We start from the raw sequence: 11,455 nt of genomic DNA, 5'->3' as shown, positions 1-11,455 counted from the left end.
TTTATTTAAATTTGTAACAAATTGCAATTTCAATTTACAACTATTAGTAGAGTACAAAGTTTACGCAGTCACCTTCTAGGAAGGGTTCTGTTTCAGCTAAGTCTCGAATGTAATACTAATAGTTGTATAGTTCCGTAAATCCTCTTTCTAACTCAGCTATAGATTGACTGTAATCAACTTCTGGTCTTGGTAAAGCTCGTTGACGATCTTGAAGTTCGATGTCATCATCACTACCACATCTAATAGCTGAATCTATGAAAAGTTCAAATTGACTATCTAACTTCGGAAGTCCTTGATTTCTCCACTCAACATTTATCCAATCTCTAAATAACACTGATATCTCCAAGCTGTCTTCTGCTAACGAATATCTGTAGTCTCCAATTTGAAATCTTGCCGCGCTGAAAGCTGCCTCCGAAGCTACTGATGTTCCTTGAGTTGCAAGCACATCCTTTATCATCCTACTAAGTTTTGGAAATTGAGTTCCACGAGACCTCCACCAGTTCAATAGTTGTGGTATACCTTCATCGTTTGTAGTATCATCCGAATCCTGTTCAAGATACTTAACAAATTCACATTTATTAGAAGAGTCAAGACCAAGTTTATGTTTCATTCGTCCATGAGCACCTACTTGAGGCATAGACGTTTGAAGATTTTCAACATTATCTAAGGAAGAATATTTATCATACATTTCTTTAGCAAAAAAATTTATATTATTTTGACATGTTACCAAATCAGGTTCTTCTTCAGGTTGAATATCTAAATTTTGATAAATGCATTCAACTAAAGTTTTTGCACCATATTCTTTATATTCGGGGTTGAAAAGAATTGCAGTTAAATAAATTTGAGGGATCGGAAAAAAATATTTCTTAAATTTTGTAATCATAACTTCAATAGCAGAGGTAAATAAAGTATTTGTTTTATATTCAGAAAAGATAGATAAAATTTCACATATGTGTATTAAAATTTCAGAAATAGTAGGATAATATTCCAGAAAATTTTTTAGTAGCATCATAAAATGATTTCAAAAATATTCTAAGTTAATTTACTTCATCCCAGTCACTATTATTAAGTTTTAATTCTAGATAAGCATTATGATTATTAAATAGCGTAGTAATAGGTTGCTTATATGCATAAGCAACTTCAAGCATATCATAAAAGGATTTCCATCTAGTTTTTAAATGCTTTGGAACTTTTCTAAACGGAAGTTTAAATGCGTTACAAAGTTCTTTAAATTGATTAATTCTACCACTACTATTCATATGAAAAATATAAAAACAAGCATTATCAATTTTATCACAACTATTTTCAAATAATTTCACACCGTCTCTAACAACCAAATTTAATATACGCACAACACATCTAACATGAAAAACATATTTACTAATAGGACAAAGTCTAGGTTCTAGTATATTAATAGCATTTTAATTTGCAGAAGCATTATCTAAAGTAATACTAATGACTTTATCACAAAGACCGAAAATCTAAAATTTTCAACACAGTAATAGCAATATATTCCGTTTTTTTTGTTTTGACAAATTTTATAACCAATAATTCTTTTTTGTAAATTCCAATTATAATCAATCCAATGCACAATAACAGTTAAATAATCAAAACCATTAGGACTATGACCCATATCAGTAGTAATAGCAACTCTACAATCCATTAGTTCAAAATAGGCACGTAAATATTGACAATGTCTTTCTTGAAATTCAAAAATATCTCTTTTTACCATGCTTCTTGATAAACCTTTAAAACTAGAATTTTATGTTTCACGAATATATGCAATAAAACCCGGATGTTCTCCAAAACTAAAAGGTAAACCACAAACAACAATCATTTTAGTAAAGTTTTCACGATCACGATCCTTGTTATAGGTTCGATGTGCAAGAGGACCACTTGGGTTCGAAGTATTTAATTCACCTTGAACCATATTTGATCCTCTAGCCGATGCTTTAACACTAGAATTTTCACCAACTTCAAGAGAAGACATATATGCAAATCACTCTTTACTATGCTTGTTAATCAAATGTTTTTTTAGTCCCCCGTTGAACCTCCACTCCCACCAGATGTATATTTAAAATGTTGTTTACAAATATTACATATACTAAAAGTTTTTTCTTCATTCAAATAACAAAATTTTCACAAATGTGATTTTAAAGAACGTTGTACCTTGGTCTTACCTCTAGTTGGAATAATAGGGGGATTTTAAAGAAAGTTGTACCTTGGTCTTACCTCTAGTTGGAATAATAGGGGGGACGAGTAGTTCCAACCGAAAGGTGGAACTTCAGTACCTGTACTATTGATATCGGGACGAGTCGGCGTATCATCTAAATTTACTTCTTCATCTAAATTTAATTGTTCATCAATTTCCACTTCTTCATTTTGTTGATTAATACCATAATGTCTTTCATAGAGTTCATGGGAAATTATAGGAGTATCCGAATTAATATTTATTGGACCGAGACGGGAAAAACTAGATTCATTCACATGCGTAAATTCATTCGTATTCATTCTAACAAGAGGATTTTTAGATTTAGAAGAACTAGCACCTCTATTAGTTTTTTTAACTAAATTTTTTATTGATTCTACTAGACCTTTTTTACATCCACTTTTTTAGAAGACTCCATGATATAAAATTATAAATTACAAAATACGAAACTTAACAAGAACGAATAATATAATAAGAACAACTTACAAATTACAAATAATAAATACAAAAAATAAATATAAGATTAGAGAGTGGAACGAAGTTACCAAACGTTTGTATAAGAACAAACGATTATGATGAACATTAAAATATTGATGTCGAAAGTTGAAATCTAAAGAAGAATCCTCTTCCAAAATACACCAAATGACCAAATCACCAAATGATATTAAGAATTTAGAACTTGAATATTGAACGTCTGAAATTTTGAGAAAGATAATTCGTGATCGTTAAAACTTAGAATTTGAACGGAAATATATATTCTCAAACTTATGTATATGTATATATATATAGTTTTTAGAAATCATTTGTGAATTGTAAAATAAAAAATATAGCCGTTTGAATTTTGGCCGTTTAATAAATGGCCGTTGGCCTATTGGAAAAGGGGATAGGTCGATGGGAAATGGGGAGATGGGACTTGAGAGGGAGTGGGACGCAACTTTATTAAAAGCTGCTTGGGGCAGGGGGGAGGTGGCAACTTTTAATTAAAGCTGCTAGGGAAGGTAGGGGAGGGTTGTAGGGGGACTAGGGTAGTAGGGGCGGGTACTGGGTAAGTGGGTTGTGGGTAGTATAAATATTAATTAAATATAATTTATATAAAATATAAATTATAAATTAATTAATATATATTAATTAAACCAGACCGGAACTGGAATGAACTGAGATAAATCGATACCGGTGTACCACGAATCGCTTCCGTTCCATGTACCGGTTCAGAATATCCCGTCCCGTACCGTATGCAACCGAAATGGGACGAACCGGAACGATATTGAAACGGTACCGATACGTGCCATTCCGTTGCCCAGTCTTAAATAAGGCTCATCACCAGCTAACTTGCCTTCTAAACCACCTGTAGATTCATTATACCCAGCATCTAACCCTTTTTTCCCTGTTCCTAACTTGATATTGATCAGGATACAACAGAGCTCTCTTCTTTTCCTTCTCCTTTTTTTTTACTATTTTCCTTAATAAAACTTCTTAGCTCATCATCTACGTCACTCCCATTAAATTTCCCCCATGTAATGATTCTCTATCTGAATCTTGGTCATTAAAAGAATGAATAGGATCAAAAATTGGATCAGAGAAAGAATGGACAGGGTCAAAGGTTGTATCAGTAGAAGGATGTATTAGGGTTGAAGTTAGATGAGCAGGAGGAATATTTGGAGCAGTGAAAAAGTGTACAGGAGAAGATGTATTTAGATTAGCATGTGCAAGAGCAGGGACATGTGCAGGAGCAGGGACATGTGCAGAGGCAGGGGCAGGGTTTGAGGCATTTTCTTGGGCCTGAAGTGTTAGTTCTAATTTAGCATCAAAAGATGCATTAGGCCCTGTGTTTTGTGATGCTCTATCACCTACTACACTTTCCCCATATTCCAATGAAAATGGGACCAAAATTGGTTTAACAACAAAGTGACACACAAAACACTCCAAAATATCTCCATGACTTAAACACTCAGCAATAGTCGGATTTTATTTCTAAGATAGCAGTACTTCTAGGAAGTTTCACATACAACACACATTGTCCAGGTTCATACCCCAACTCTTTCAAACAATCCCTCAATTCAAAATAAGATACCCTATCTACATCAACATCTAAAAACTCATAATCTCCTCCATCATGATATGGCTTCCCCTTGTATCCATTTTTTCCAATTTTCATAATACCACCATGGTAATATCTCAAAGTAATAAATTCAAAAGACATTTTAACCTGAAAAAATGTAAAAGATGATATCATAAAGACCTTTTAACAATTGACCCTCAACAACAACGACAAAACACATAAAACAACGAATTTCATACAACAAAAAAAGGGGAATCATGTGAATGAAAGACAACATACAGTAAAATTGAAAAAGAAATTAAAGACGAACAAACCCTAAGCTAAAAACTAGGAACTATAAAGTAACCCTAGAGATGTATGACTGACCTTTCAGAGATGGAGACGACAACAACGTATGAACGATGAACGCCTCGATTGAACCCACCAAATTCTAGTAACCACCGATTTGCTTTCACCAAATGCTGAACACCTCAATCGACAAAACACCAATATTGTTCTAAAATGAGAGCGAAAACTTGATTAGATGACTAAAACTACAAGGATGCTTCAAAAACACTACATAATCGAAGAAATCTTTAGCTAAAATTAGGAATTACAGACGAGATTTACGATTAGGTTTTGGTGTTCTTCGAGAAAGGAAACGAGTGGGTGAAATACATGGACCAACTAGAGTAAAATAAAATGGATTTGGGTGAAATAAAAGGGTTTGGGTCAAAGAAATGGATTTGGGTAAAATGAATGGGGTTAGGGTCTTTTATTACGTGGCTTCACCAGAAGGCGAGTGGTTCTCACACTATGCATAATGTCCTGGTTTGGGTGACGGATGGGGGAATTAAATATATTTTTATGTACTTTAGGTGTGAAATAGGTCGCTCCATTAATTAAAGCGTGTAAGTGATTTTTGGATACAAGTTTAGGAGGCAATTTATGTCTTTTGTCATGATACTTCCAATGAAATACAATAAAACATATGGATATACATTCAATACCGTGCATACATACATGTAACATAAGTCCATTTATGATGCATACACAAAATTATATTAACTGAAAGACAAATACAGTGTATTCAATAAAATTATATGCGTTGATTTAACTTGGTTTGAGCAAACAAGTACATTGAATTCAAGCGTCGAATACAACAAAATTGAGAGGTTATAGGTATTCGTTGAATGAGTAGTCCCATAGATAAAAATAAATTAGTTTTGTATGGTTATTTATTACATAAATTTGGCAAGCATTTACCTTGAAACCCTTATTTGATTGGTTGTTGGTATTCGTAGATGATCCCATTTGTCAATGGAATAAGTTTTTGTCATAACCTCATCCTTGGTAAGTTTTTGTCATACATCTCATGAAATCAAAGTTCTCTCTTCCTACCAGTCTTGTATCCTCAAGACTTAGGTTACTATACAAACACATATACACCACACCATAGTGTCTTACACATTCCCACAAAGTGACGATAATATACCAGTGTAATATGACAAGTGGGGTCTGGAGAGGATATGATGTACACAAATCTTACTCCTATCTTTCTGAGGTAAAGAGATCGTTTTCGATAGACCCTTGGCTCAAAAGGAGTGAAATCGAAGTTGGACTGAAAAGAAAATTACGACAACTATATAAAAAGATGAACAAAGCAAAAGAAGCAACAAAGAGTGATAAAAAATTAAAGAATAAGATATACTACATGAATACTAACAAATGCTACTAAAAAAGGAGAAGATGAGTAGAGTAGACTAGCCTCGGCCTTTCCTACAAAAAGTATGACAACACTTAGCTATCTTTTTCCCTTCTACCCTAATTCATGACCTTCCAACCTTCCTCTCTAGGATAATAACTACTTCCTTCATATCTTCAGTAAGCTGAAAAAATATTATGTTTTGTCCAATCATAGTTTTCTTCAGCCTCTCTCTACCTCTCCTAAAACCTGTTATAGCCAACCTCTCACCCTCCTTATTAGTGCATTTCTGCACCTTCTCTTCACATGTTGGTACCATCTCAGTCTCGCTTGCTCATCTTGTCCACCAAAGAAGCCACTCATCTTTTCCTATCTAGGATCATAACTACCTCCTCCATATCTTCAATAAGCTGGAAAAATGTTATCTTTTGTCCAATCATATCCCCCTTAGGTTTTCTTCAGCCTCTCTCCACCTCTCCTAAAACCTGCTATAGCCAACCTCTCACCCTCCTTATTAGTGCACTTGTGCACCTTCTCTTCACATGTTGGTACCATCTCAGTCTCGATTTCTCATGCTCATCTTGTCCACCACAGAAGTCACTCACCTTGTCCTATCTAGGATCATAACTACCTCCTCCATATCTTCAATAAGCTGGAAAAATGTTATCTTTTGTCCAATCATATCCCCCTTAGGTTTTCTTCAGCCTCTCTCCACCTCTCCTAAAACCTGCTATAGCCAACCTCTCACCCTCCTTATTAGTGCACTTGTGCACCTTCTCTTCACATGTTGGTACCATCTCAGTCTCGATTTCTCATGCTCATCTTGTCCACCACAGAAGTCACTCACCTTGTCCTGTATAACTTCATTCTTAATTATATCTCTCCTCTACTCCTCGTATGTCACACATCTATCTGCGCATCCTCATCTCTACTATCTTCGTCTTTTGGATGTGAGTGTTCTTGACTAGCAAACAGTCTTCCCCATACAATTCCATACGAGTGCAACCAATGATGAGTGTAATCTTATTATCCATCTCTTAACAAGGAAAAGAAATGGACTAAAATATAAACAGAAGAGAAAACAGATAATTCTATCCATATTTTTCAATGCTTAAGAAAGAGAGCGTTCCTGAGTTGCAGCGATCATTTGCACAAGCATTGATTGCGATTCTTATTTATTTAAAAGCCTAACAGTAGCCAAGAGAAAAAAAGGCTTTTGAGATGTCCTGTATCAATTCCTTGTGTAATCTACTTATTTAGGGATTAAAGAATTTGATAAGAATGAGGAAGATGACTACAAGTAACTTGATGACCTCAATCGGCAGTTGACATGGCTCTCTGACACAAAAAGATGGATGAAATTGATAGGACCACCAAATAAGTGCCTTCCCTGAGTCAAGAAAATTGATCTGAAGAGCATACTCAGCAAACAGTTATTCTAACAGGTATCTACTGCCCACCTGCCACGCCATGGTCTGTTGCTTAGCTCTTCCATCTGAAACAAACTAGACAGGTACCTTTTCAAAGCAAATGATGCAGAAACATAAGATATATGAATAACTAGCATAATACAGAGATAAAGTAGTGCCTCTTGCAATCAATCATGTCAGTCACACAGGTTACTGGATGACAGACAACAGATCAAGCTGTCAAAGAAAGGAGATAAGGAAAGAAACAGATCAATGTGGCGAATCGTGCCCAATGCTTTCACATTAAAGAGTTTACCTTTTCTCCCAATATGCCTTGGAGCTTCCTAAGTTTCTGTTGCCACTTGATCAGTCTCATGTTCACCCTGTGCTTACATCAATCAATAGCTTATCAGGTTTAGAGGACGGTGAATATCGTGATAATTTTATCAGAAAAGGAGACATGAGTTGCTGATTAGTTTTGAACTACGAGGAAATGCCTAATGAATTTCACTTCCACAAGTCCTTTCAAAATAATAGATACCTATGCAGATCTCGAGCACCAGAATATCTTTATTTTATCAGTGAAAGTAGAAGATATGATGTACCTGATTTGAACTCTGTTTTAACATAAGTACTATTGACCTTCACCTATATTTTTAATGAACCTGACTATCTTAACCCATTCTCAAGTGGCGAATTTTCTTTGCCAGCAAGTTAAAACTTAAAACTAATATGAAGCTATGAACTAGTATCATTTCAAGCATGAGATCAAACCTTTTGAACTTCTTATCTTACTCAAATGCAATAATAAGATTCTACTTCATTATCTTATTAGTATATCTTGACAGAAGAAATCTCAGGATAAAATACTTCATAAGAAAAAATTTATCAAAAATATAGTTCAATAAAAAAGATCAGAAATTGCAATATTTGCTCTTTTTCTTACAGAAAAAAAAAAGAGTTTAATTAGAACTCATAATGGGTTCTTCAAGGAACTACAATTAAGTTCTTGTTCACATTGAAATATCTTTATGGACACTGTATCACAAACAATTTTATATCCCTAGCACCAAAAGGGAATCAAAGAAAGAAAAAAACAGGAACTCAGATGAAGCTTAGAAGTTTGACTGTAGACATCCATAAATAATTTTCTTCAGAAGAAAAGCAAACTTGCATCAGCTGATAATGATGCAAATATTACATATATGCGCACAGTTTCTGGGCTTATTGGTGGAACCAATTTGTCAGATAAAAATCACAGGTAGAATAAGCAAGTCTTCAGGAACGATCATATGATAAAAAATTGTATTGATCTCCAGAGAGAACAATGAGGTATATCCATATGATTTTGAAATACTCATGACAACAAAGAAGAATCAGTAAAATATTTGAATTACATACAAAAGTATGGTTCACATGTAGGTTAAAATCCAATCACCAGTAGTCACCACAAGAACAAGTGCCGTTCTTGAATCGATGAAACCTGCTGGCATCCCTAATAACAATTTCTCGTTTAGTAATCATGGCTATCAATTTAATTGCATTGTGGCAATTGTTGCAAATCCTATGACTCTGAACAAGTTGCAGTGAGGTTGAACTGGATGTGCTTATGAGCCCAAAAGATATTGCCAACTTTTCACTGTGATAATGTGGTGATTTTTGTTCCTGTTCATCTACGTCGGGTAGTAAGGTTTTCCCCCCCGTAACATAGCCATACTTAGAGATCTCCAGCATAAGCTCATCCACTTTTTCATATATCTCCTTGGTTTGCACATGGCACTTATCTCCAGACAGAAAGACATGGGGTTGCTTCTTTATTTCTATCCATGTGCATGCAGGCTTTATTCTGAGTCCTTTTCTCTTCAATGTTTGAACAACTGCAGCAGCTTCATCTTGCTTGCCTGAGCTGTTATAGATATTCAAAAGCATCACATAGTTGCTGAGTTTTTCTGGTTCCATCCCGTAAAGTTTCTCAGCTGCAAATTTTCCTAGCTCAAAATTCTTGTGGACTCTACAGGCTGTCAGTAAGGCCGCCCACATATTTATAGTAGGTCTAAAAGGAGCATCTCTGATTAATGCAAAAGCTTCATCTAAAAGCCCTTCTCTACCCAACAATTCAATCATACATGCATAGTGCATTGCACGAGGCTTCACCTTGTAATCTCTACTCATTGATTCAAATATTTCCCACCCATAATCTGATAAACCTGAATAGCGACATGCAGATAAAACAGCCAAGAAAGTAACATGATTGGGCATCATTCCTTCGTGAACCATACGCTCAAATAGTTCAACAGCCTCAATCCCTCGGCCGTGATTACCATATCCACCAATTAAGGCATTCCAAGAAATAACGTTCTTTTGGGGCATCCCCTCAAAAACATTACGAGCATCTTCTATCCTCCCCCATTTGATATAGAAATCCACTAATGCTGTATTAGCAACTATATCTAATCCAAATCCATGTCGAACTAGCCCAGCATGAGCTTGTTTAGCATGCTCCAGTGAAGCTAATCTCGTGCAAACTCTAATAATGATTGAAAATGTGAAGTGATCCATTTTGACACCAGCATCTCGCATCTCATAGTACAAACATAAAGCCTCCTCACTATAGCCATGGAGAGCGTAACCAGCAATAATCGTATTCCATCCTACTGTGGTCTTCTCTGGCATATTATCGAAAACAAACTGAGCATCCTCTATGCTACCGCACTTGCTATACATATCAATTAAAGCACAAGATATAAAACGATTGTCGCCTTCCCCCATTTTCAAAGCACAACAATGCAATTGCTGTCCCAAAGAAATAACCTCTAATCCAGAAGATGCTCGAATCATTGTCGCAAATATCCGAGGATCAGCAGCAGAATTCTCTTCCCACATCATAAAAAACAACCTAAATGCCTCCAAATAATCTCCCAAATCCACTAGCCCTCCAACCATTGTATTCCAAGAAATCGAGTTCCTCTCGGGCATTTCATCAAATATGCTACGTGCATCTAACATCATCTTACATTTGACATGCATCAATAAAACCCTGTTCCATAAATACTGGTCTAATACCAATCCAGAACTAACCATATGATTATGCACCCGCTTAACCCCTCTAATCGATCTTAACCCAATAGAGGCAGTTACCAAAGCATCATACGTGCTACTATCTAACTGACAATCACCTTCACACTCTAACAGGTCAAAAAAATCAAGAGCCTCATGATACCTCTTATGAAAAACTAGCTTCTCTATCTGAGCACTAATCCCTGAACCTGGATCCCCAATCTGATTTACTTTTGAATTGGTTTCTTCACTTAAATTTTCCTCCCTCTTGGAAGGTTTCATCATGGGTCTTGGCTTTATAAACCCATGTTCAGAAAGAGAACTTCTAATCTGAGAAAACACATTTCTATACCTTTTCTTGCTGAATAAGGAGAAATTCCCAGAAAGGACAAGTCTTTCCTGCAGAACATGTGGGTCTGTCAAGAAAGCCGCATACCTACAACTACTCCGTAGCTGATCCAGCGGCAATGATATGTCCATGTTCAAGATCATACAACACCAAAAGCCGACGAAGGGTGTTTTAAAAAATCAATTATAGATACAGTGAGCATCAATCAATCATCCCTGGCTGGCGTGAAAAAACTCTCAGTCAGTTCAGTGACAATGGTGAAATTGATGAATTTGCTAATCTCCAGAACGGGTTCCGCAAGAATGTTGAAATGAAACAGAAACCTTACAAGTTAGTTTGTTTTCGGTATTTCCAAAGAAGGAAATCGATATTGGCAGCTTTGGAAAATCCGCCTTTGGGACGTTGGGTAGTTGATAGTTGGTAGAGATGAAGGAAATATCCTAACCTCTCCATGCTTTTTCAAACTTTGGGCTTAGTGAGGACCAAATGATTGGGCTCATTACAATGCCCCATTTAGAGAAAATTGGGCTAACTTACATAAATCTTATTAGTTTAGGAGTTAATTATCTGGATACACTCCAATTCATAATATTCTTTAGGTATCTTACCAGTTTTTGGGATCTCCAGTTACGTAGAGATACATTTATCTCGGATACATATGATCATATTTAAGTGTAATTTGTTCTAG

At 35.5% G+C, this 11,455-nt stretch overlaps 1 protein-coding gene and 1 long non-coding RNA gene across 2 annotated transcripts; both read right to left on the bottom strand.

The window, feature by feature from the left end:
- Positions 1-7,025: 7,025 nt before the first annotated feature.
- Positions 7,026-8,150, bottom strand: LOC114078074. The gene is made up of 2 exons (XR_003579592.1): positions 7,678-8,150; positions 7,026-7,469 (listed from the first exon to the last, which is right to left on the bottom strand). It is a non-coding gene; the product is annotated as an uncharacterized LOC114078074 (long non-coding RNA).
- Positions 8,151-8,588: 438 nt separating this feature from the next.
- On the bottom strand, positions 8,589-11,212 carry LOC107024220 (pentatricopeptide repeat-containing protein At5g50390, chloroplastic). The gene has a single exon (XM_015225154.2). The coding sequence runs from the start codon at positions 10,908-10,910 to the stop codon at positions 8,796-8,798; it is 2,115 nt and encodes a 704-aa protein (XP_015080640.1). The 5' UTR covers positions 10,911-11,212; the 3' UTR covers positions 8,589-8,795.
- Between the last annotated feature and the right edge of the window lie 243 nt (positions 11,213-11,455).

Source organism: Solanum pennellii, chromosome 7, assembly GCF_001406875.1.
Source record: "Solanum pennellii chromosome 7, SPENNV200".
Classification (NCBI taxonomy): Eukaryota; Viridiplantae; Streptophyta; class Magnoliopsida; order Solanales; family Solanaceae; genus Solanum; species Solanum pennellii.
Note: the sequence above shows the minus strand (reverse complement) of the source record. Positions and strands in the feature narration are given on the sequence as shown.